This window comes from Nyctibius grandis, chromosome 6, assembly GCF_013368605.1.
Source record: "Nyctibius grandis isolate bNycGra1 chromosome 6, bNycGra1.pri, whole genome shotgun sequence".
NCBI classification, from domain to species: domain Eukaryota; kingdom Metazoa; phylum Chordata; class Aves; order Nyctibiiformes; family Nyctibiidae; genus Nyctibius; species Nyctibius grandis.
Window position 1 is genome coordinate 71,943,299 of NC_090663.1, and position 25,639 is coordinate 71,968,937.

The 25,639-nt window shown below is 42.4% G+C and overlaps 1 protein-coding gene and 1 long non-coding RNA gene across 5 annotated transcripts in view; one reads left to right on the top strand and one right to left on the bottom strand.

Annotated features, from left to right (window-relative positions):
- ZNF827 (zinc finger protein 827) overlaps positions 1-15,781 on the top strand; it is a 111,120-nt gene extending 95,339 nt beyond the window's left edge. The window contains exons 9-15 of one of the 3 annotated variants that reach the window (XR_011048392.1): positions 1,892-2,029; positions 3,558-3,729; positions 5,218-5,384; positions 8,365-8,556; positions 8,650-8,827; positions 11,199-11,365; positions 11,648-11,727. Coding sequence is in view for 2 of the 3 variants with exons in the window: in XM_068403386.1 (XP_068259487.1) it covers positions 1,892-2,029; positions 3,558-3,729; positions 5,218-5,384; positions 8,365-8,556; positions 8,650-8,827; positions 11,648-12,455 (1,655 nt within the window). In the remaining variant the exon portion in view is untranslated. Of the gene's footprint in view, positions 1-1,891; positions 2,030-3,557; positions 3,730-5,217; positions 5,385-8,364; positions 8,557-8,649; positions 8,828-9,171; positions 9,244-11,198; positions 11,366-11,647 lie in introns of those variants that run through there. The other 2 variants (XM_068403386.1, XM_068403388.1) reach the window with 2 other exon arrangements.
- On the bottom strand, positions 1,442-25,289 carry LOC137664841 (uncharacterized). Of its 2 annotated transcripts, none has more exons than XR_011048394.1 (6): positions 24,784-25,289; positions 22,616-22,675; positions 22,362-22,533; positions 16,717-16,875; positions 14,207-14,367; positions 1,442-1,569 (listed from the first exon to the last, which is right to left on the bottom strand). It is a non-coding gene; the product is annotated as an uncharacterized lncRNA (long non-coding RNA). The 2 variants fall into 2 exon arrangements; XR_011048393.1 differs by lacking the exon at positions 1,442-1,569 and adding an exon at positions 5,840-5,873.
- Between the last annotated feature and the right edge of the window lie 350 nt (positions 25,290-25,639).

Sequence of the window (25,639 nt, forward strand, 5' to 3'; positions counted from 1 at the left end):
AGCATTAGTACAGAGTCAGATTTTTCAATTGTTTTGAACTCAAGGATAGTAACAAAAAGAATCATTCTTTACTGAAGTTCTTGTAGGTTATGGGGGGGGGTGTCTTCCTTTTTATTTTCACAAAATGACTATTTTGAATAGGCAGAACTTGTTCTTTAACTAGAAATTCTTTTAAGAAAAATGTGGTGTTGGGTGGTAGCACTCAGAGGTGCCTCATAATTCCTCTGGTGTGCTGAATATTGGACATATTGCAGGGTTACAGGAAACAGTCACAGCAGCTGAAAAGGGGCTGGCAAGTATGTCCATCCCTAAACTTGCTGAGATTGCTGTGTGGAATCTGCCCCAAATTGAGGCATTGTTTTTATTATTGCTTAAATTAACTCCAATATTTGACAGTTCTTTGCCTAAACCACAGTGGAGCCCTCTGGACACCTACCTGTGAAGGAGAGACTCTTTCAGACATGGCAGTCAAATTTGCAGTGGCAGTTGACTCTTGTCAGTGAGAGGTTGCCTCTACAAGAGGAGCGTTTATTTCTCAGTGCTTCATCGGATGAAGATTTTGCTGGTTTGTGCCAACCTCCACGATAGTAACTTACACTCAATAAGATGTGTTTGTACTCCTGTCCTCAGCTTCTCTTCTCCTGTTTACCTGAAAATCCCAGCCAAGTGGTTTTCCTCCGTCACGGCGTGCACACATGCACTAGTGGAGCTAGTTCTGGGCAGCAATCCCACAGGAGGTATCGGTTTGGAGAAAGGTGCTCTGCATGTTGCATCTTTCATTCCAGTGGAAACAAGGTCTTTCACACAAGTAACTCTTAAACCAAGCCCCCTCGACACTGGCTGTTGTATTTGGAAAGCTGCTGAGTACCCGTGCAGTTTTGTGCACTTCTTAACAACAGCGGTCCCTTCTCCTCAGGCAACAGGACCCTTGCAGAGAGAATATTTCTTTACGCAAGGCTTGCTGATACTGATTCTCTTATTGAGCTAAGTAGTATCACTGCTATCCCCAGTCTCCATCGGCTCTCTGCGCCCTTCTGTCCAGATCAAAACTGGCCATGTTTTTAACTCTTGAAGTACTGTGTACTCCTTTTCTCTTCCTCATTCCCAGTCCTTTTCTCTCACCCTCCTTACAGAGTGCCTTCATGTCTGTGCTTTATGCTGTGGGGAGTTTCTTTTTTGTACAGCAGACTCTCTCTGTTCCTGAAACAATTAAAACCCCTTCTTTAAATAATGGCTTGCTCTGGGTCTCAGGTTTTCAATGGATGGCCCTCTAAGCTGCCGGGGATTTTGATGCCTGAGGACAGCAGGTGCTGGGTGGAGTTTACCTCAGATGCTGCCCCTCACTGGCGTGCTGTGTCCTCTTGGTTTAACGTTTGCCTGAGCAATCTTCTGTTCTCCTTCGATGTAAGACTGCTCACGTAGCAAAAATTCCCGTGTCAGTGAAAAGCAAAGGTTTGGAAATCTTTCTTCTGCCATGAATAATAATGTAAACCAGACCACTGTCTCAGACCAGACATTCTTCATGCACCAGGCCAAGGTGGGTGACTGACAAAGCCAAAGGAGTGGTCTCTGCAAAAACAGAATTAGAGGTTAATGCTTTGCCCTGCTCACTATTGACTTTCTCTCTTTATATAATCTGGTTTAACTCTTTGACTATGTCTAGAACACTTTGACTAAGTGTTCTGCTTTACAGTACCTATGAAAGACGCTGTATGAAAGATTGATTTCCTTTCCATCACTGGGAGTTTCCTTTTTACATGAACTCATGTGGCAGATCACACAGCACGTAGCCGAGGTGTTGCATTTTATATGGTGCCTACAGGACTCTACTGAATGAAATCTGCAAGTCTCCAGAGTTCTTAAATTCCGTTTATGTGTTTTTTTGGCATAGAAACAGAAAAGCTGGGGCTGGAAGTGGGAAATGGATTGCCATCTTGGAAATTTAACGACCAGCTCTTTCCCTGTGATGTGTGTGGAAAAGTGTTTGGTCGACAGCAGACTCTGTCCCGGCATCTCTCGCTGCACACAGGTAAGCCGATGCTCTGTGGTTGGTTGTTACAACACTGAGGAAATCTGTGTGTTTGTGATGGTTTGTTTAAGTGGAGGGGGAAGAAGGTAAGCAGGAGAGTGTGTGAGCCATCCTCGGCTCCTTGCACTTAGAGCAGAGCCGAGCGCAGAAACAGGACAGAATGTCAGAGTGGTGTTCAGGGAGTTAACTAACATTGTATTTTTACAACCTACTTGTAATCTATCTTAACAAAATACCTAAATTCAAGTTTGTCCGGGTGCCAGTAGACCAGCCTGTAGATACCAACTGGTTAACCAAGCCTGTGAATGGAGTTCTGAAGCAAAGGCACAGCCTTTCTTACATTCACCTGATGAGCTTTTTAAATGTCACTGAACAACAAAAGATTTGGCCTTGGTGTTTCAGATCTGGTAAAACTGAAAGGATTTAATATCTGTCATTCCTCTTTGCTCTCATCATCCAGTTCTTCTGAGAGGAACAGGGGCTGTTCTACCCCATACCAACTTTCTTAAAGTGAATCAGCTTCAAATCAACTGAGACTAACAGAGTAAGAACTCACCTGGTCAGCCTGCCGAGGTGCACTGCACAAAATAAGACTTGAAAGCAAGAATTTCTGATGCAGTGCTGAAAAATAGTATTGGTATAATGCCAGTATATGCTGTACTGTCTAGTAAAGCCGTACTGAAAAGGTTCAAACGCTCTGTTCTGTGGCATCGTGAGGTTTTCTTAGTCCTAAACTGCTCTATTGAATGCCTTTCCTCTAACACTTGTAGCATTATATTTCAAATTTAGAGCAGCAGCTCCTCAAAGGGAAAGGTTGTAAAAGCTGATGTAATGTTTGGTTATTTTAATCAACTCTTTGCAAAATAAAGCCTGGCATGTACAAAAAATGTGCTGCCAGGATTTAGAAATGTTTAATTTAAAATAAAATAATTTTTTATTTTAGATTGTTTAAGTTGTGAAGCATCAGAAACTCATGATGAATTTGTTCAATTTCTTCAACTGTTCTTTGAGTGAGGTTTTTTCGTTACTTTGTGTTCGGAACTGGCCTAATGATACAGCATTCCTTTTCCTCCCCACCCTCAGATTTTAATACAAAATCATCAACCATCAGCTCTCTGCAAGGGATCACATGGGCAACCTCAAGAATAACTGGACCCAAAAATCAAATAAAAGATGCTAGGTAAAGGAAGTAGTTGTAGATTATTGATGTGTTTCTCTACTGACTCTGCTGTAGCTCTCAGAGCAGCAGTTGCCTCAGTTTTCCAGTTTATAAAGTTTTATATTATCTGACTACAAATGGTAGAGCAAGTTAAAAAATAGTAGCCCTAAACTACCTCCAGATTAGTTTTTTTTCTGAGTAATTGCTGTGAATTCCTGTAAGTTTTCCAAAACGTCGAGCTTCCAAAGTACTTCATTTTGAAAGCTGCTTGGAGACACCCAAAGGAATGCATCTGGGTTGCTGGCAGCTTTAAAAATAGCTTCCTTCAAAATGCACTACACATTTAAGGTTTTTCTGTTTCTTTTTCAGAAGAGAGAAAATACAAATGCCACTTGTGCCCCTACGCTGCTAAGTGCCGTGCTAATCTGAACCAGCACCTGACCGTCCATTCTGTGAAGCTGGTGAGTACAGACACTGAGGACATTGTCAGCGCTGTCACTTCTGAAGGCAGCGATGGAAAGAAGCACCCTTATTACTACAGGTGAGGACCTAGACGAGGGCTGTGCACCAGACACTGGAGTCTGAATGTCTTATCTGCCTGCTAAGGACGTGCTAGAGGGCCACCCTTCTGGTGTAGCAGGGTGGAACTGCGATGAAAGTATTAGTCTGGCCTGTATCTGACTTAGGCTAAGCAGCAAAACCCAGCTGGCTTGCCTCATGCTCTGTGACTTGGCTGGCCATTGGGAAAGACTCTGGGGTTTGGTGTGGGATTGGTTTTTTGAAACAGCTTTGTGACGCAGATGGGCTCTTAGAAGCCTCTTTAACTTTTTGGGCAGCGTTCGTTTAAGTTTTGTGTTTGGAAACATCCCATCGTGTACACAGATTCATGGCAAATCTAAAGCACAGCGCTTCCAGTTGTCTCCGACAGCTCCGTTGTTTTCAGCCAAATCTATGAAGTCAAATAGTAAAGCGTAGTAAGGATTGTTGTAGCGATACACACGTTTCCTCCATTTGCTAGAGGTATATACCTTCAGTGACCAACATGAGGAAAGAAAGGAAACCTTTAGGAGAATTTGCCTGAAAAATTAAAACAGCTTGCCCAGATTAAATGGATATTTGGGTATACTCCTTGTTGTATGCACTGCTGTGTGCTCTGCACACTGTGATATGCACTCCAGCGGCCAAGCAGATTACCAAATCACTCTTACTTTTAGTCAAAGTGCCAAGAGCAGATTTAATTACAGAATCATAGAAGTAAGAAATAAATGAGACCTGCTGGATTAGATTATCTGGTCCATCCCCCCTGGGAAAGCAAAATAGTGCCCTAGAGTATATACTTTTTAAAATGTTTTGGGCTTGTTTTAAATGTTAATGGCCTAATCAAAGCAAGAGGAGGACTCTGCAAAGAAAGTTAAATTAAAGGATTCTTTCCATTGCCTCTCCATATCACTCTGTTTATGCACTGGCTGTGAAATCGGTATTCCTGCTAATGATTTGCATAGCTGATGAATGCTGTTTTCCAGTCGAGCATAAGAAATGTTTGAACCCATTTTTACTTGCTTACACTGAAACTGCCAGGCAGTTTTGCACGAGATCCCAGTTTGGCACGGGAACCATTCCAGGGCTTGAAAATAACTCCTGGAGTGTGCAGCAAGCTCTCCGTTTGTCAGTGTATCAGCCGTACTAAACATCTTGGCAAAGCTGCAGTGCCTCTTATTGCCCAAAGGAATCAGCTAGGTGATGCACAGCATCTGGAACCTGTAGTTTTTAATTAACTTTATGATTATTTAGCGTCATTATAGCATGTAGAGGATGGTTGCATTGTGCCTGCCCTTAATCACGTTGGCACGGCCATCAGTTCAGAGGCAGTTCAGCAGACAAAAGAATTTTGCAGTGAACACTCAACAGTGAGGAAGAGAAGTTGTCTGTGCAGTGAATTTTTTCTTGCAAATTCAGGGAAAGGCAGTACGCTTCTGTTTGTGGTTTGGTTTTTAATGTTTCTTACTCTTGAATTCCCTTCTGCCTGCAGCTGTCACGTGTGTGGGTTTGAGACGGAGATGAACGTCCAGTTTGTCAGTCATATGTCCCTCCACGTGGATAAAGAGCAGTGGATGTTCTCCATTTGCTGCACAGCATGCCATTTTGTCACTATGGAAGAGGCAGATATGAAGGCTCATGTCAACAGCAAGCACACAGGTGATGATCCCTCTCACCCGGCTGCAGTGATCTCTCTCTTCCTTGCTTTTTAGGTGCAACCTTCACACTTCCCATTAGCACTCCACTTTCACTGAAACGCTTGCTAATTAAGGCTTGATCTCTCAAAGCTGAAGTGAATTGGACTCCAGCCAGGCAAACAATCTGGTAGTGCAGATCAATTTTCAAGCTTAGCGAAATAAATGAAGGACTACTTAGCCCTCCTTCTTCCTATTCCCTTTATCCCCCAGATCCCCTCCCCTGTTGAAGTCAGCACAATTCGTTTGTTTTTCTGACTGGTTTACTATTCCATCAAAAATCCCACTTTGACTTCAGCGATGATAAGGTGACTTTGAGCGCTGATTGTGCGTACCTGGCTCTCAGTTTGAAATACACAATACGTTGAGCTTCGCTCTTCAGTGTAGTTGCCTCCACAGTCTATCAGTTTGGAATTTCACGCCGATGTTTAGTTGACACTGTGATTCAGCAATACTGTAAATGTAACTTTATATTAAATAACAGAACAAGTCATGTGTTCTCTCCCTGGTCCTGTTCACTTAAGAGCCAAAGATAAGAGCAATAGCAGTTTTCAAACAAGCTCCATATGCTTAGTCCAACTAATGAAGTCTGGCATAATTTAAGGAGAAGCAAATTAGAATCCTTTTAATTAATTTCTCTTATAACACCAGGCAGAAGCATTTTGCTGCCACAAACTACTAACAATTGTGGTGACAATACTGAACCTGAATTGCATCCAGCACAATTTTTCCATTGCTAAATTGCTTTTCCTGTCCTACCAGGAATGAAATTGGGAAAACAGGGAGGGGTAGAGAAGAAGGGAGAGGAGAATGCAGTTGGTTGTGCTCACAGATACACAAGTTAAACGTAACTACAGAAATACAAACTACTGGAAAGCTCTCAAGGGATTTTATGCCAGCATAGCTCTCAGCACTACTCCGTGCTCTCTGAGGTGTTTCCATCTAACTCCACTTCATATACAGGAAGTCAAGGCAAATGAGAAACACACCCCCATAGCCACGTGAAAAGCTTGCATCAGAGCTCAAAAATGAGCTGTACTCTACTGTATCTTCCTGTCATGGCTAAAAGATTGGAGCTGCTGCTTGAATTTTAAAGACAGACAAAAAAGCCCCTGTTCCTCCTTCACCCTGTCAAACTGAGCTGTTCAGCTGGTGATGCAGCCAAATGCTTACACATGTGGCAAATACAGAGAGTAACAAGTAGAATGGATTTTCTGGGTCACTTGACTCCAGTCCCTTACCCTGTGATGTTACCATGTCATACAAGGCCTGTTTGTAAGGATGTTGGCATATGTCTTCAAACAAGTATAACTGTTTTAAACCAACTACTTCTACAGACAGGCAGCTGCAGATTTTCCTGCGTTAAAGATCAGGGACCTTTTTAAAATTTCCAGTGTGTGTCTTACTGATAATCAGAACACACGTACGTTGTTCTTGTGCCAGAACTGTCCTTCATCTGAAACAGCGGTCCACCTCTTGCTCCCTCCACCTTTCTTCTCTCCTTCCACAGTATTTATTTCCTTAGTATATTTACGGAGAACATCCGTCTCCCCTCTTAAATGTACATTGTGCCTTTTCTTATATGAAACACAGTTTTCTCACTGTACCAATCCCTCACTGCATATGTTCTTGTTAGAACCCCTGCTCTCAACATATGCAATCACAGCTGTACATGATGAAATGAAAAAAGTAGCGGTGGTGGCAGTGTAAAACAGCAGCAGCTACTGGGAATAGCTCACACAATAACATTCTGTGATCACATTTACCTTCCTTGAAGGCTCCCCCACACTGATTGCTCATATTTATCCCATGTTCTGCTCAAATTCTTCTTTTGTTTTCCTTGACTGTTTCCAACTTAAGCACTCCTCATTTGTAGCAAAAATTCTTGTTACTGACCCTTCAGGTCATAACCTTGTACTCTGTACTATTAAATTTCATTCCATTTCTATTACTTTGGTCCCCAAGGTCAGTGAATCTTTCTATATGATATCCCAGTCATCCTCCCTATTGACAGCTCGGGTCATCAGATTTCATTAGTGCATTCCTACATTTTTATCTTAGACTTCAAGGTGCCGTTCAGCAGTTTAAAGCAAGGCACATAGGTACTGGTGTTTGCAGAGGCCTTGATCAGGGGACCTTATCACATAGAGAATATGAAGTTTTAGTAAAGTCTCTTTTTAACACAGCTCTGATTAAACCGAGACATAGGTGGGAGGTAATAATTTGCCCATCCTTGCCTCGTTAGCTCGTGGCAGTTCTCATATGAGAACTCTCACTCTGGTTCATTTCTAGTGTGTGATAAGGTTTGAGAGTTGGACTTCAGACTTTTACTGCATACGTAGGGAAAGTCTGATGGGCTTCAGATCCAGTTAAATAACATTTTTTTAAATTAATTATCATCAATAAGAGGTCCTAATAAAAGCAGATAAATCTTGAGACCACGCTGTTATCTCTTACAGTCGTTACTGAGGATGCTCCTCAGTACAATGAGTGAGATTATTCTCCTTTGCCCTTCATCCCAAATTTACCCATTAGATCCACATAAACGGAAAGGTGGGGGAAGTTTTGGTTTCCACGCCCCAAACCTACAGAAGCTCTGTTTCCTTTCTAAGTGACAAGTTCTTCATTGTTTTTGAACGCTGAAAAGTGGTTTTGGGGATTTTTTTTCAGCCTGGTAATGAGGTAGAGTTGCATGCTTCCATCCCACTACCACTACAGAGAGAGTCAATTCTAGGATAAGCTGAGAGATTTACTGTAGTAAATGCTAATAAAAAGGAAGGAGGTGCAACTATGATTTATTAACAGATCAATCTATTTCAGACTTGTTTATAAGCATGTTTGAATTAAATTTAAATATAAATATTTTTCCTGCCATTTAAAACAGGATCACTGAGATTCCATCCAATCTGCTGTACTAGTTAGTGCTCTCTATTCCTGTTTTTCAGCGGAAGAGAGGAAGACACCCAGTGAATCCAACAGTCCATCTTCATCTTCGCTGTCAGCACTGAGTGACTCTGCCAACAGCAAAGAAGATGCAGATATAACCCCAAAAAGCAAGGGTTCAAACAACCTGCTAGTCATTTCTGTAGTGCCTGGTAGTCAGACCTCAGTGAACACTGAAGAGAAGTCAGAGAAAGGTAAAACACCGTTAAACAAATACAAACTGTCACCTTCTACGCAGTCAGTCTGCCCACAAGGTAAGGAATACATTTTCCTGTTTTATTTTTCAGGCTTTGAATGTGTTTTCTGTAACTTCGTCTGCAAAACAAAAAATATGTTTGAGCGCCACCTGCAAATCCACCTGATCACACGGATGTTCGAGTGCGATGTGTGCCACAAGTTCATGAAGACACCCGAACAATTACTGGAGCACAAGAAATGCCACACTGTCCCCACCGGTGGGCTCAAGTAAGGAAAGCAAGTACACAAACTTTTACTGTGTTAAGCACCTCTAATCCTGTGGGGAAAGGACAAAAGGAAGTCAATTAGAAAGGGTTAGTTAAATGTCTGATAATCCAGATTTGGGGTTTCCTTTTATTTAGATGACCCAAGCCCAGGCCTGTAGTGTACAGGCTTGCACCATTACAGCAGATTGGTACCCTAGCAGCAGCTGTAGTATCCACTGGTCTTAACAAACTACGGTCCTTTCCCTTTTCAAGTCAAATAGGAGACAGCATGCGATGGGTCCTACAGAGAATGAGGCAGCACTACACAGAGCTGTTGGCAAACTAAGAGGGTTTTTTTTTTTCAAGGCATCAGAGCAAAGGAGAGCACAGCACAGGCTCTATTCTGCACCTGGCTCAAAGAAACTAAACGCTGTACAGTCTCTGCAACTAGGTATGAAGTTATAACCTTAAAGGTTATAACCTTTGTAGACTCTAATGCAAAGTCAGTCCTCTCCAAGAACTAATAACACCGATGCTTTCTGCTTGCTTTGCATGCCCCAGAATGATCACTACTGTATAAATTAACATGTAATGAGTAATACACTCCTTTAAGAAAAACAGCGCTTTGGCTTTGGCTAAGGTGGTGTCCTTGAAGGTCTGTTGGTGCAGAGCAGTGTTTCTAGAGAATGAGCGTGCCCTTATGTCAGAGTTGGACCCCTGAGGGAAGGAGTGACTGCTGCGGCCATATGCTTGCTCCCTGTGGGTGGGCAATATGACATTACGCAAGATGCACGTCCCTGGTCTCTGTTCCAGCTGCTGCAGGAAAAGAAGCTGGAACCCCTTTGAGCCCAGCTAGGGTTCAGCACTGGTCTCCCTGCTTCTGTTGCTCTTGCTAAGCAAACTAATGTTTTCAGTGTGCTGTAACTGCCATGTGATGAGCACACCACGTTTAACATTACCACGAGTAGCTCTATCAGTTTGCACTGCAGGTTTTGAAAACTGGTTCTGTTTGCCAGGCAGCGTCTGGTCTCCAGCTCAGTAGTTCCATGAACTGGGATCTGTGGTCACTTGAGATGTGATGACTGAATCTGGGAAGAAGACCAGACTGAGAAACAAATAGTGTGCCAGGACGACAGGATGTCTGTCTTGGACGCACAGACCAGTTGTCTAATGCACTTTGGGTTTAAGCTGCACAGAATCTGGTCTATTTACCAAGGGAAAACCATGACCTATGACTCAGACCTTCCTGACAGAATGGGCTTCTCAGTCTACATAAGTTATTCCTGCCCAACTCAAGTAACAATTAGGTACCTTGAAAGCTGCACCTAAGAAAAAGCTCTGATTTATTTTTTTTTTAAGGCATCCAGAAGAGCCTGAAGAGATCTAAGTAAATTGTATTTTTCTGTCTCCTGTTTGCTGTGGGGGAAGAGAAAAAAACATGATTCCTCCAGCTCCAGGTCAAAATCTGAGATTCTGATCCAGAGAGCACCCAGCCCAGGAGAGGTATGTGTGCATAGACAGCCTAGTCCTCTGTTGCAATAGAGCTAATCACGTTAGCAGCCTCAACACCAGGCTCCCTCTCTGGATCAGAGTACTTGATGTGCATCTGGAAAAGTGTCTGGATGTTTTAATATCTGTTTGTCCTCCTGTATTACTCACTGTGCTCAAAAGTCTCTCTCGCTTAGCAGGTAGATAAGTATTAAACCTGTATGTGCAACCAGCTGTAGCAAGGGAAAACACACATGGAGAGGGAGGATCTCTGCTTAGAAATGATCTGAAATGCTAGAACACAACTGGCAGACCTGCTAAATGGTGGATGCAGATCAGTGGCAGGTGAAGACATCTGTAAGACAGTATCCAGGTGCCTTAGTTGTATCTTTTTTATCTAGACCTGCTCTTTTAGCTCACCTCTTAGCTCTGGAAGGGAGCATGCTTAGTTTAATACAGCAGAGATCCCTGGCAGGTAGCTGTCCTCACCAGCTTCCTCTCAGCTACATAAAGCACAAGCGGGTGTGTTTTGGGTTTGTTCAGCTCAGGCCACCTTCCAAGCTTTCAAGATTCCCTCCTCCAGCCTTCTTGGCCCTTCCTGGTCCAGGAACCAGTGGTGAGGCCCTTTGCCACATCCACCCCAGTCTGGACGCTTGCTGCTGTAAGTGGAGCCCACATCCTGTTCCCACCCAGGAACAAACACTGCCAAACACACGCCCCCTTTGAGCATGGCTAGCTCAGCTCCCAGAAACAGGCATCCCTACAAATCATCCTAACAGACTGCCCTTCAGCTGCTGCTAGCAGGATACCCAGGAAGCTTATTGTTCAAGGTCACATAGAAGGAATTTCCTAAGCTTTTGCTGTACGTGTGGTATTACAAGTTTATTCCATCTTTACTTAAACAGCTGCTTTCATACTCATCTGTAAACACTCACTTTAAACCACTTCTTAATGGAAAAAATGGCCAAAGCGACTTCGTGCAAACACTAGGAATGTCGTTACACAAAGTACCTGTGAATCAGTCACCCACTCTGCACTACCCGGCCTGCTTTGCAGAATCTTCCCCATCAAGGTAAGCCCGAGGATTAAAGGGATGCTCCTTCAGAGTGAATCAGTGTTTTCCTAGGAACGCGTGAGCTCTATTGCCATTAACTGGGCAAACCTCCTCTAAGTAGAGACATGTCAAGATGAACCAAGTATTCCAAAGAGGCTTTACAGGCAGAACTAAGTGCCTTTTTCTGCTCTTTAGTAGGTCAGAGAGGGGTTGAGTGACAGGGTTAAACCAGGAATGCAGGTCTTCAAGCTGAGTGACTTCTCTTTCCTCTGTCCCTGCCTTTCCCTGCTGTGTCGCCAGGTGCCCATTCTGCATCTACTCCACTAACCGCCCCGCAGCGATGGAGTGCCACCTGAAGACTCACTACAAGATGGAGTACAAGTGTCGGATCTGCCAGACAGTGAAAGCGAATCAGCTGGAGCTGGAGATGCACATCAGAGAACACCGCCTTGGCAACCATTATAAGTGCGACCAGTGTGGCTACCTGTCCAAGACCGCCAACAAGCTGATTGAACACGTGCGTGTCCACACCGGTGAGCGCCCTTTTCACTGTGACCAGTGCAGCTACAGCTGCAAACGCAAAGACAATCTCAACTTGCACAAGAAACTGAAGCACGCTCCACGCCAGACATTCAGCTGCGACGAGTGCCTGTTCAAGACTACCCACCCTTTTGTCTTCAGCCGCCACGTGAAGAAGCACCAGAACGGGGACTGCTCCGAAGAGGAGAAGAAGGGCCAGTATTCAACCTCCAAGGAAACCAGTCCACTCCTACCAGTGAACAGCTCCAGAAACCTCCTCTCACCCCTCTCAGTCATGTCTGCCTCCCAGGCTCTGCAAACAGTGGCTATGTCAGCTGCACACGGGAGCGGGGCAGAGCCAAACTTGGCAGTGAAAGCCTTGGCCATCAATGGCACTTCCCTGTGCTTTGATAAATACTGGAACTCAGAGTTTGCCCACCTTATTCCTTTAACAATGTTTTTCCCCAAAAACCACTACGATCTCACATTCCATCCACCCAGACCTCAGACTGCACCAGGAGGTGCCTCTTCACCTAAACACTCCTTCCTTGCCTACCTTGGACTAACAGAAAGGGCAGAAACTGTCTGAGGGCAGTTACATTCTGTACCAAAAATACCCCAACAAACCCAGCAGGTATACATTGCTGCAAAACGTAGACCGAAGAGGTAACGAACACGTGTACTATATCATTAGTAAGGGTTAGAAAAATGGCTCTGTGTGTATACTTATTGCATTGACATGAAAGCTGCTTTATTACATCTTCAAGAGGTGACCTACTGCATACTTCTACCTTCAGAGGCATGTTCCCAGTACTCTTATCTAAGAAACTATTTTGTCTTGTTAAGCTGAAAAAAAAAGAGTGTCCTTAATGGCAATCAGCACTTGTAAGATTACATATTGCTGCATTTTATTTTTGGGCTTTGTGTGCGTGTGGGTGGGTGAAAGAGAGTCTGCCTGTAGCGTGCCATGACATTGCTTTTGCACATCCCTTGTATTGGCTTATTTAATTATTATTCTTTTCCCCTTTTCATACACTTGCTCCCTCCCTTCCCTCCGTCTCCCCCTGAACTGTAGCGTTGTGGCAGGACTAACGCTTGGTTCAGGGTGGATTGGAGTATTATTTCAGTGCTGTTTGCAGCTTCCTTTAGTTGTTTGATGCCTTCTACTCAGTTGTCAAGGTTTGAGGATTTGGGGTAGAACTGATGAGGAAAAAGTTGCTTTCAGCACTGCAGGATGAGAGTATGACAATGAAAAGCGTGTGTATGTACACACACACACACATATGCAGTGTGTGTAGTCTACACACCCACACAGCAGGCCCAATTCTTAACCGTTACACAGGTGTAACAAACAAGCACCTGCCCCTGGGCCATAGCATACATCTTTTGTTTTAAAAGGGCATATAAATATTATATATATATATATATATATATATATACTGTATTATGCAGTGGTTACCTTTTAGTTTGCAGGAACAACTTGTATAACTAGAATTCTATGGTGGAAAAAAAATCCAACAAGGGGATTTAAAAAAAAAGGGTATGGATACATTCTGGGTATAAATACTCAGACTAAAAAAAAAAGGCAGTTTTGCACAGTGCTTTAGTCTTGCACTAGTTTGTTTCTCATTTTCAAAAAAAAAAAAAGAAAAAATCTGTGGGCTGAAGGTAAGATGACTGTTTATTTGAAAAGGTACCAGTAACAACTTTGAAATATAAAGCTACAAAAAGATGCTGTTTGAACCACACAGTTCTCTTTTATACCCTCAGTATTTCAATTGTACTTGCAAATTCTACAGTCCTGTCACCACCCTCCGTGTTATTAGTAGTACTTTATTCCTTTTTGTTAACGGCAGATAGAGTGTACACTGCTAGGAAGCTAACTTTATACTTATTTAATGCTCCTACTTGTGGTCATTAAAATGACATGTTATATGTAGCACTTTATTGCAGGAAGAAGCGAATGCGGATTGGTCGTATAACCTTTGTTAATCTCAAAATGCCAAGAGTGATCTTAAATTAAGAGAAGCTAACCAGCTGCTAATTGATTTGTATTTCTTAGACAACTTAATATCCAGGAAGAAAGATCAGGATTAAAAATACTCTGCATTAAAATTGGGAGTATAAAATATGAAACATTTCAAAATTATCATGTGACTTAAGGGAATGCTTTCTTACTGGATTATTGTTTTCCACGATGTCTCTTGGATTCGGATCTCGCTGTCTTTCACCAGGTATTAGAAACATCTGACCTAGCTTTTGTCAGAGTCCCCTGTCTGTCCCTTGGCCAAGCCACTGTAGGAGGTGCCCTGAGTCACATCTAATGTGCTATTCACTCACCTTCATGCTCTCCTGAAGGAATTTCTTCTGCACGTTGTTCCAGGATGGGGGTGTTCCGACAGGCCAGTTGGAGCCAACCCCTTGTTCATGATAGCACTAAAGCAATGCTCCAGTTCAGGAAGGCATTTCTGGTCCACAAGGGCTCTTAGCCATCTGTACAACTAGAAACATAACTCAAACTTCATTAGTTCTTAAAAGAAGCTTGCGTAGAAATACTTTTTTGATGCAAAACTTGCATCATTTAACCTATTTGCAAGATTCCCACATTTGTTTTGCACTGAGATGGCCAAACATTCTCCACTGTCCTGACCAAACTCTTCTTGTTCAGGGAGGACATCCTAATCTGCGCACTCCTGTTAACATACTGGAAGCTATTTACAGGGGGGAAATACACAAAATAGTAGCAGGTTATCATTTGGAATTATTAATTAAAGGACAGAGAAGTCCCACCATTTTGTTTACATTCCAGCAGACACTTTTGGTTCTAATGAGCATGTGGCAGTTCTGTCTGTCTACGCAGTAAAGAAAAGCCATCTGTTCCAAGGTGTGTATAAACCTTTGTAAACAACCGACGTAACTCAGGGCCCTGTTTGCCATGCTTTACTCCATCACAACTCCTCGTAACTGGCCCCCCCCTCCCTGCCCCGGAGTACAGACAAAATAGAAAATGCTGTATTAATAAATACTCAAAGCATAAAAAATTGAGTATCTTGACAGCATGAAATGCAATCTGCTTTCAGAAACTATACCCGTTCTTTACAATACACCCAATGCATATATCTCTGACCCCACCACAGAAGAGCAAACACCTCCAAAACAAAAAAGCTTATTTTTCTCGCTGACAGGTAAAGTACAGCTGTCTAGGAGGAAGGAGTAGAAATATTAGTAGGGCACTTCATCTAAACCAAACAGCAGTTTAAATAGGGCTGGACCTTCCAAGAATGAGCTGTCAGCATGTGAACGCCACGTGTTCGACAATGTTCCACTGTACCAGTATCTGATATAGTCATGTTTAATGTACCTGGGAAATTTGTTTAGCACTTTGGAAAGGATAAATTAATTCTTTCTAGCAAGTTATAGAAGTTTTCTCTGTAAGGAAAAGTGTGTTAGGAGGTTTTTATTTTTTTAAGAAAAAAAAAATACAGTATTTATCAGAGCTCATGCATAGTAAAATAATTGGTTTGCAGTTCAAGGCTAAAGAAAGGAATGTTCTCCAGAGGTTTCCCCTACCAATTAATGACCAACAGTTCTGATAAATTCCCCCCACCATAAAGGTAATTTCATACTGGTTTTCACTATGCATTCTTTAACGAAAGCTAGCGTGTTTTTCCATTCGGTAATTGAGTTAAAGTTCTCAGCACTTTTTTCTTTCTCTGTCTTTTTTTTTTTTTTTTACTTGTTGTATTATGTTCAAATATCATTCTGTCAAGGTTCGTGTACATTAATAAAAATTTGTATTGTATAAAGCTTTTTGCATTATAAGGCTGTACAGGGTCATTTTGACAGTAACTGGTATATTCCTTTGCATCTTATGTTGCATTGCCAATTTCTAGTGTATCCAGTTTGGAAGTACAATATACTCTAATTAAAAAGGTTGGCTATATTCTTGTTTCTTTTTGTTTTTCCCTCCTCTCTTTTTTTTACCTTAAATAGATTTAGGCTTGATTTGGAGGGAAGGGGAAAGGATTCTCCTACAAGACAAGGTATGAAGAAAAAAGGTAAGATGTTATCAACGCTTGAAGCTGAAAAGGAAAGCTGTGGATATTGCTACTGATGAAGAAATACAGCAAATACTCCTAGGATGGCTATAGGAGTTCTCTCTGTGGGCGCTGTACTTGTACCAACCTGCCAGGTCAATTCTGCAAGGGGTTAGTGCTTCCTCTGAGGAGTCTGTTCAGTCGTGAGGATGATGGAGCTCTCCAGCCCCACCCTCCTCAGCCCTGAAGTTCAAAAATCAGATCCTTAACCAATCCAGGTTTGGTGAACCTAGCCTTGCTTGGGAGTAGCCCCAATGAAATCAAGAGAACTCTTTCCTTAAAGAGGAGCTACGCAGTGAATAAAAGAACATAGTGCATTAGAAGATTGTAGTGGAAATCTATTTTTTTTAATTGTAAAAATATCATGTGTGCATTTTGTCAGCATTTTAGAAAAAGCTTTTGTTTTTTCACCAAAGATTAATGAAATAATTAAAATGCACAGTGGAGGCTAAAGAAGGAAACCCTAAGAGCAGACAAATTTCCAAGAAGCAAAGATCTTATTGGCTCCACTGAACAAGAAAAGATACTGAACAGCCCAAAAAGGAAGTTAGAGTATTTAAACACTAACCAAGGGAAAAAAATATCTGGGTATTCATGAGATAAAAATTATCCTCCGATAAATTGATGTTAACATTAAATACATGTGGATTGCCCTTTGCCCTCAGGGCAGTGTTAAGGTCTAATCAACTGAAAAATTGTTACGGTTATTTCTGCTGGGCTGTGGCTACTCATTTTCAGGGCCTCTATCAGTACCTTGTTAGAGTACGTGGCACTGTTAGCCCGTGTGTTGAATCCACTGCTCCTCCTTCTGCTGGTGACTGGTTAGGTGAAGGGAAGGCATCTCTAGCTTTGACATTGGAGTGATAAGTCATGTTCAAGAAGAGGTGGTCTTTCTCTCCTCTGGCACTATATCTGTAGTAGAAAATATAAAACAATACTCCAATGTGTTTTGGTGGTTGTTTTTTTTTTTGGTGCTAGACATAAATAGTTATCCTGGCAATTAAAAGATGATCATGCAAAGTCTCCTGTATAATTTTGAAAGGTATTTCAGAGATTGATCTGCCAAGCGCTGATTGTATCTTGATGGTTTTAAAACAGACCTTTGCTTGTGTAAATTGTTACAATTCTGTTGTAAATTATTATAACTATTTAATTGAAACAATGGCTTAAGATGTAGGTTCAAATGTTCAATTAAAACAAGCAGAGAAGGTGCAGGGAGTAAGTCAAAGAGCACCTTGGCTGGCAGAGGAAAGGGGACACAGCTGTCTCTGGCAGCAGTACACTCTGCACTGTTTGACAGTGTTTCTAGGAGGGAGCTGAGCAGAGGACTGAACTACCCTGCCTGCGGAAGTAGTCAGCCAGCAGTTAAGTGCAAGTCTTGTAGTAATTCCAGCCCTTGAGTCTTACTGTAAACTTTTGTGTAAAAGCTCAGGCCCAATCTCAACCAAAACAGCAACCATCCTCTTGCAACCAGCCTCTCTAGCTTTACCAAAAACCATACATCTGACAGAATAACCCTAGGTGCACCCAAATAAATAGGGCTATTACTGTCACAAGCTGAGAGGTGATAAAGAGCCACTGTTCTTTGCAGCAGGTGGCTATAACATGCTCATAGACCTGCACAATTTTAATCTATTAACTCAGCTTTAGCTAATCTGCCTTTTCTGATACATACACCAATATACATGTGTGATGATAGAAAAGATCTCCAGTTGTATATTGACCGTCTCAGGACAGCAAGAATGGCCCTGTTTTCATTTTGCATCTACATGTATTTCTAATATGCCATATATGTTTAAAAAAAAATTTAACTGAAAAGTGGACAATTTTTCAACCAGAGTCATTTCTTATAATCCTACACCTGCCATAGTCATCATGAGCCCAACAGAACAATGCTTAGAGAGAGAGAGACTTTGGGAAAAAAAAGTAAAATTTTCTGTAACACTTGACAGTAAGAGAGATTCTTGTGCAGGAGCTGGCATCATTTATGCAGAGGCATGTTTTAAAATACATGTGTTAAAATATATCAGTTGTGCTCCTAACAGACATCTGCATTATATCACCCACCATCATATCTGCTGCTAATTGGTCTCCTTGTTGACAAGTCTCTGCAGCAAGGTTAAGTAGTGGCTGTAAAAGCAATCCAGCCTCTTGCCCGAGGGGTCAGAGCTCAGGCAGACCGTGCAGGAGCCTGCACAGCTTCTTCCCTGCTATATATTTTCTGAGAGCTAATAAAACACTAGCGCAATCACTCCTGCCCGGAGCGCTGCCAACCACTACAGTGGCTGTGGAGCTGCAGTAAGTGGTATGGCATCTTATCGCAGAGGCACCCAAGTAGTCTGCAAGGGAAAAGGCATCATCTTTTGCATCAAAGTTTTAGAAACTACCAAGGAAGCATCTAAAAATTGCAGAAGCAACAGCTAACCTTGGCCATGGGGCAGCCTAGGCCCGAGTGCCCAGCAGGAGCCCCTGGAAAAGGGGTGGGGGGGATAGTGCCCTGAGGTCAATGTCCCCTGAAAGGTGAGCATCTTCAAGGCGACTCATCTTGACCAAACAAATCCACTAGCTGCTTTTAAAAATCTTGGCCTAAAAGTCATCGTGAGAGGTTGGAGGGAGCAGCCTGCTGCCTGTTTCCCCAGGAGTGCACACTGGCCGGAGTATGGCACTGCTGGCATCGAGCCAGTCGGGACAGCTCGGACGTCACACGTGTCTTGGCAAATCTCAGCTGAGTTAATGGGTTACATCTGAAACAAAGACTAGAATTTACTTGGCTTGTTGCATAGTGCTTGGGAACATGATGCTGCGCATCGTCAGAAATGCAGCTGTTGTGCTTCCACATATGCACAACAGCTATCTTTGACCAACCCGGCAGTGGCTATATTACATGTATGACTCTTTACTCACCATTTAAAAAAAAAAAAAAAAAAAAGAAAAAGAAAAGAAAAAAATAATAATTTGGAGCTAGAGCTGCACTGTAGTGGGGGTGGGGACACATATCAACTGAAAATGTTTCATTAAGTTAAAAAATACCACACAAACCCTCCCAAAAGGCCCCAACACCTGTCCAGCAGAAGAGCATAAAATGATACTCAGGCACTTCTCTGCAGCCTTGTGAAACCTCTGTGACCTATTTCCCTACTGTAAGACTGAAGGGGGGAGGGGGGGGAAGAGGTGTTCCATGCTAGGAGGTGGTTTTGCTTTGTTTCCTTTTTTTTTTTGTTTGTTTTTAAATTGTTCCATTTCCTTCCCCCTCAACCATGATTAAAATGCAACATATGACACAACTCTGAAAAAAAAAAGCCACAAAACCAACAGTTTTTCCAATTTAGGCTATAGTTAATGAAAAGACTTTTGAGTTCCTGTAGTATCCGCTGTTGTTTGCATGTAGGCCTGCTCTATTTTACGTCTCAAACCTCTACTTTCTATCAATCACGTACCTTTTTTCCCAGCACTTCTCAGCCAGCATTTCACTAGAACTGCAATCTTTGGATTGTTACTCTTCTGGGAAGGTGCCTGTTTAAATAAAGAGCAGAAAAATGCTCTCTATGGCTGAGCCACTAGACCTTCATGCCAACAGCATGAAGGCAGCACAGCCTAATGTGACCAAAAACAGGCCCCACTTTCTGACTGGTCAAAAAAAACCTAACAAATACTTTCTCAATTCTTTCCCTGTTATTTAAGACTGGAATGTTCATTCACACACCAGACTGAAGAATTTGCTTTTTAACAGATGTAACAGCAAACCAGCTGGGAGGGTGAAAACTGTAACTAACATGCTCATGCATAGTTGGGTAGGACTTTAGAACCTATTTATTCATAACTGCATGAATGAATAGGAGCATGTTTTCTGAGCCTGGTCTAGCCCCTACTCAGAAAAGCCTTGCTGTTCCTCTCTGCCTGAACACCCACAGCAGCAGCACTACTGGTGCAATGTCCAGCGCTGACTAATTTGCCAAAAAGCCAGACCTAAGTGCTGGAGCAGAGCACTGCCCTGCCAGCAGTGCTGAGGCCAGCCTCGGGCACCTCCACGCCATCACACATCTCACACTGTGTAGTGTCACACACAGAGTTTATCTGGGTCCAGAGAGCAAGTGGTGGTTGAGGAGAAAGCAAAAAGTCATTTGGCTTCCTTGTAGGACTAACAACTTCTCTAAAACTGTGTGTAGATTAATGCAGAATTTCTTGCTAGAACCAGCAAAATAAATTATGGTAAACTATACATGTCTCGTATTTCTTGTATTGCAGGGATTAACACTTTCATGATATCTAAACTTTCCAGTACCCAGTGTACAACTGCATTCCATTACAGCTAGAAGCAGGAGTTGTTTTAGCAATAAAATCACAGTATCTTTTTTTCCCTGAAATCGAGAAAAAAAATGTAAATGGCATGGGAATATAAGTAAACAGCTGCAGTGGTCCTTCCATCACTGTGATTCTGAAATAATATGCATACATTGGTGGTTGTCACTCATGCCAGTGACACTTAAAAATGTACCAGAATAGCTCTATTCGCAGGTGTTATCAGATGACTGCACTCCAACTATTTAGTGAGCAAGCATTAAAACTTCATGGTTTTATACCTAGCTACCTGTTTTTAATGGGACTGCATAACTAGAACTTAAGGGAAAGATCTAAATATAATGTTAATGTGATTTAAAAATATGCACTGCTTCTTTTAAGTTGGCATTTCAATTAAAAATAAATAAGATACAGTTATATGGTGACACTGAGATCAGATTGCATTTTTACCAGTCAAGTTTCATTCTTCTTCAAAGCGACAGATTTATCTGAGAGAGACAGAGCCAGGAAGAAGAGTCCTCCATCTACTCAAACCAGGAACATATAAATCACTTCCCAAAACTGGGATATCACATTTTATGGATTAATGCATTTTGCGATAAACACATTGTTACTTTCCCGTGGCTAGTCTATTAAAGCTAATAATTGCATAATAAAATTTAATTCCTATCCAATTTTAACAGGAAAACAACGCCACGTGCACTGCGGAAGGTTACATACATCTACACGTGCGTACCTACCGTCTAAACCTCTTGCAAGTACCTTTAACTTGGTTGCAGCAGCTCTGCTTTAGGACAGTGAGCCCATCAGCGCGTAGCTCTATTTAATTAACTAAGGTCCCTTTGGTGCTGCCATAGTAAATCACATCTGACGTGTTCTTCACTACTCGCACTGCAAAAATAATTCCAGATTAGCCTTCCCCAAGCTATTTTCTGTCTGCCTGCTGTAGGCCCTTGAGCTGGACAGTCCCACTCTGTCTGCTCTCGCCACAAGCAGAGGCCACTTCATACTTGTGGTCATGGCTGTTACCCTCCTCTGGCCCTCTCCACTGACACGAGAAGCTCATTCTGCTCACAGTTCACTTCCATATGTGGTAAAAGGGTTGACCCTGCTAGATCAGCCCATTCATTCCTCAATTCCAGGCAGTATCCTGCTCTCAGGGTAAATGCTACAGACTAACACTTCAGAAGAAAAAAGAATTAAAAAAAAAAAAAAAAATCCAGAAATTTGGATTGCTCAGAGGTTTCTTCCAGCGGAATGTTAGGCTGTCAGACAAGTTTTTAAAAGACACAGGAATTTCCTGTGGAGCAGAATTTGTGGTTCCTGACGATGAGCGCTACTGGCTATGTTCTGACCGACTGCCTTTGGATCCGGTTCCCAAAATCCTTTACACAGAGAGGTTTTCCTGAGCATTCTTTAGAAACTGGACATTTTGCATCAGGATTTTTGATTCTGTCACTGTAATAGCCAGGTCTTCAACTTTTATATTTGCCATTGGGAGCACAAGTCCTGTGAGTGCTGTCATTATTTTTTTCTCACCTAATCAATAGCTTGCCAAGATCCAGGCTCTTATTTGGTGGTAGAGACTTCAAGAATCCTCCACGCTTAGGGAGCCAAACCAAAATGGGTGGGGTGGTTTTTGTATAGTTCAGAAAAATTGTTTAGCCCAGGAAGCTAAAAAGTCCTATGGGAGACTAACAGGAAAGGAAGTGAGACATCTAACTTTTAATGACAAAATAAAAATAAAGTAGATCACCAAAAACTGTCACTGGCAGCCAAAGAGAGGCCAGGACTCTGAAGTCTCCAGTGTGAATGTTCCCTAGCTGCCAAAAGCTTGCATGGTTCAAAGCTCGCTCTTGGCACTGCCAAACGACCAGGGACTACCTCCTCCCAAGTCATCTGCCAATTCATGACAGGCCAAAGACTCAGAGAAATCCCTTAGCTCTGCAGCTCTTTCTAGAAACCTCAAAAAGCAAGGGTAGTTACCTCTAACTCCTCCGAGATCTGCTGTCTGTACGTATGTTGACATTGAATTTACTGTGCAAACGCTAAAAGCCAGAGAACTTCCACCCCAGCGGTACTCACAGAAGTGCACGTACCTTGTCTCCTCGTGCTCGATTCTTGCAGAGGGTGGCCCACTTGTTGTAACAAGTTGCAGTGTCATAACAAACTCAAATCAATTATCCTGCTTCTACAGCAAGACTGCTAAGTCCCTCAAATCTTCTCATCCCAGGCTTGGTAATGCAAGGGGACTTTCTGAAGACTTCTTTCCTGTTAACATAAAAGGAAAAAGCACCTGCAACACCCAATAATACAATTAATATTATCAGTCAAGTGAAATCTGAAATCTTACATCATCCCAAGGAAGCATTCAACTTGAATTCTGATGGTAGCCTTGTTTCCTCTTTCCTTCCTGGCAATAAATAGGACAGCCAATTAAGAAAGCTACCTTCAAGGAAAGATCCCCTCCCGCCTATTCAAAGGTCTTTGAAAGATCTCCCAGGAAGGTGGGAGAACACAGAGAAACCTCCCACCCACGGGGCACAGGCCAGAGACAGCTGCAAAGTGCTCTGAAACTGCAGGGAAGAAAGTCTCACCCTTTTTAACTCCAGTAGGCAACCTGGGACACTGGGGCAGAGACAGCCCAAGAGAGGACAGCAGCCTGTCTGCACACCATCCATTTCCCCGTGCTGATATATTGCGTGGTATTCTTGATAATAAGCACAGTTTCTCTTACTAACGGACAATCAAGGATGTGCCAGACCCCATCCAGTCTTCAGGTCATTAAAGGAAGGACCTGAGACTCAGGTGGTAACACCTGAGATCGGCAATAAAACTCTCCAGGAATGGAGAGGCAGGAGTTTGAGGCTCTAATCAAAGAGCTATAGGAGGACCCGACACCAGCACGCTCAATAAGGCTGTGCCCTGTCAGAGCCTGCAGGTTATTTTGGACATGAGAAGTGTCAGAAAACAGATTAATGCAGCCTGACTAGGAAATGGGGAATGCATCCACCATGGTTCGCAGGCTGGCCCTGAAGCAAAACAACTGGTTCTTCTTAATTTATAAGGCATGGAAGTCAACCTCGAGGTACTTCCAGTTCAAAATATGGTTCTTTTTTCCTGTTTATGATCAAACAGTACAGCATAATTCAAACCCACATCCTGGAAAGGTGAACAGCAGATAGCCATGCTAGCTGCTCGGGGCACCTGCTTCCGACGATCTACCCTCTTCCTTGCACAAATAATGTCAGAAGATGAACACCTTATTTAACTAAATATCCATCCTCATCCCCTGATTGCACATCTTATTTTGCCTGTGCTGCCACTATATCATATGTTCCCTCAACTACACAGGATTTCTTTTACTAAAAATATGCAATAATGCAAACACACTAAATACCACAGTGCAGTGACTTTTTTTTTAACACTTTAACAGCAGTATTTTCTTCTTTTTTTTTTTCAGGAAGAAACTGCAGACAACCCATGTCAGCAGCCAAATTAAACCAAACAAGTCTTTCTGAACAAAAGGTGCTCTTTCTAGAGACTCAGACTCACTCATTAACTCCAGAGTTAATGGACTGCAGATTCTTCAGCTTTTGGGAAATACAATTTGACAATTTGCAGAGGAAGATTGATTTTTATTTATATACATCTATAAATAAAGACTTCATGCAGTGACACCAGCCACTCAGATGCATGATAGAGTACCTTTTGAAGAGAAACAGTCAGGATTTGGGGTGAGGGACTAGTGCACATCCTTTTCTAACTCCAATTGAAAAACACATTTTTCCTTATCACATCTAACACCGGTGAAGAGGGTGGCATCTGTCAGGTGCCTCTTACAGCCCGGATTGCAACCTGCCCTCTCAGGCTAGAGAGAGGTCTGTCAGCCTTTGCCAAACGAGTCAGAAGTCAGTGATGCAAAGATACCGTGTGGAAGGAAATGAAAGAGAGGAGCTTTGCAAAAACAGGATTTTGCTCTTAGTAATTAAAAGTAGCAGGAATTTCACACCAGCTCTAGCAGCTTTCCACCTACGAACAGAAGTAAGGAAAACGGGAACAATACACAGTGCAATTCACTGCCAGAAAGATTGCAGGAATACACTTTCATGAGAATCTTGAGAATATACAAGCAGAAGGAAAACTTGAGGGATGGATAGTTTTAGCAAGGCCACACCATGTAAACAAAAGATACCAAGGAAAAAAAAAAGAGGGGGGGGAAGGATCTAAAAGGATCAGAATCCATTGAGGCTACAAAACCCAGGTTTCCTGACTAAGCAGGTTGAACTACTCAACCACAAACAGGCTGCTTGAAAAAACTTATGCCCTTAAAGTTATTTACACAACAGCTGGGAGTCTTGATCTTGCCAACCCTGCATCTTCTCTCCTCCAGCTGCAAAACCTTTTATCACCTCACCAGTTCTTGCCCATCACAGAGCAGCGAAAAAGCCCTGGTCAAAAACAAGTCAGAAATGCAGAACCCAGAAGAAAACAAGGCAATTGATTTAGGACTCTGCTCACCATTTTCTTTAGCACATTCTCCCTGGTTCTGAGTAGTCCAATATGCTTCCGAAGGAACAGAGAGCAGTTTGACATATTGAGAAAGGAAAAAAAAAGATGGTAACAAGTGGCTGTTCCTTTTACCTTGGCTGTAAATCTGAATACAACACACAGTGCATCATGTCAACTCCAAACAAGTGCAGGCAGATATACAGCATGCTGCTTGCCCTGACCAAGCCATAGAGCAGCAGAGAAAAAATAAGGCACTCTAGCAAGACATAAAATTACTCAAATCTGTTGTAAACAAAAGACCAGTTTTAACAAGGTCTCAACTCTCCTAATGCCAGGAAAACATCACTACTACCTAGACAGAGTAAGCCTACCCACAGATCCCAAACAGCCCTATAGCAGATACAGATATCAGCTGGTAACGTGAGCATTTTTAGGGAGCAGTATGGTACAAGAAGGCTATTCACCATGACTAAAAAAGAATAAAAACATTCAAATCAGCTCAAATTGGTTCTTTGATAGGGGCAACATGGTAGCTATATTTTGGTGGGTTTTTTAGGGATAAAGAAGTTCTGAGGAAGTACAACTATCTCCATCTGAACCATCCAGGAACCTTACACGAGGCAATCTAATCACCAACGCCATGACTGCTTTGCTATAAGTCCAGCAGATCTGGTGATGGATCACAAAATCTATGGGTTGTTTCATGTCATGCTTGGTGTCAAAATACTATATATGTTTTGACAGGTCTGTAGGACAGAAGTTGAGCACTGACAGCAACTCCCTTAGCTCTTGGAAAGGATTCATACCAAGAGGAACCACTAAGCCATCTGATGCCAGAAAACACAAACCACACAGACCTTGAAAC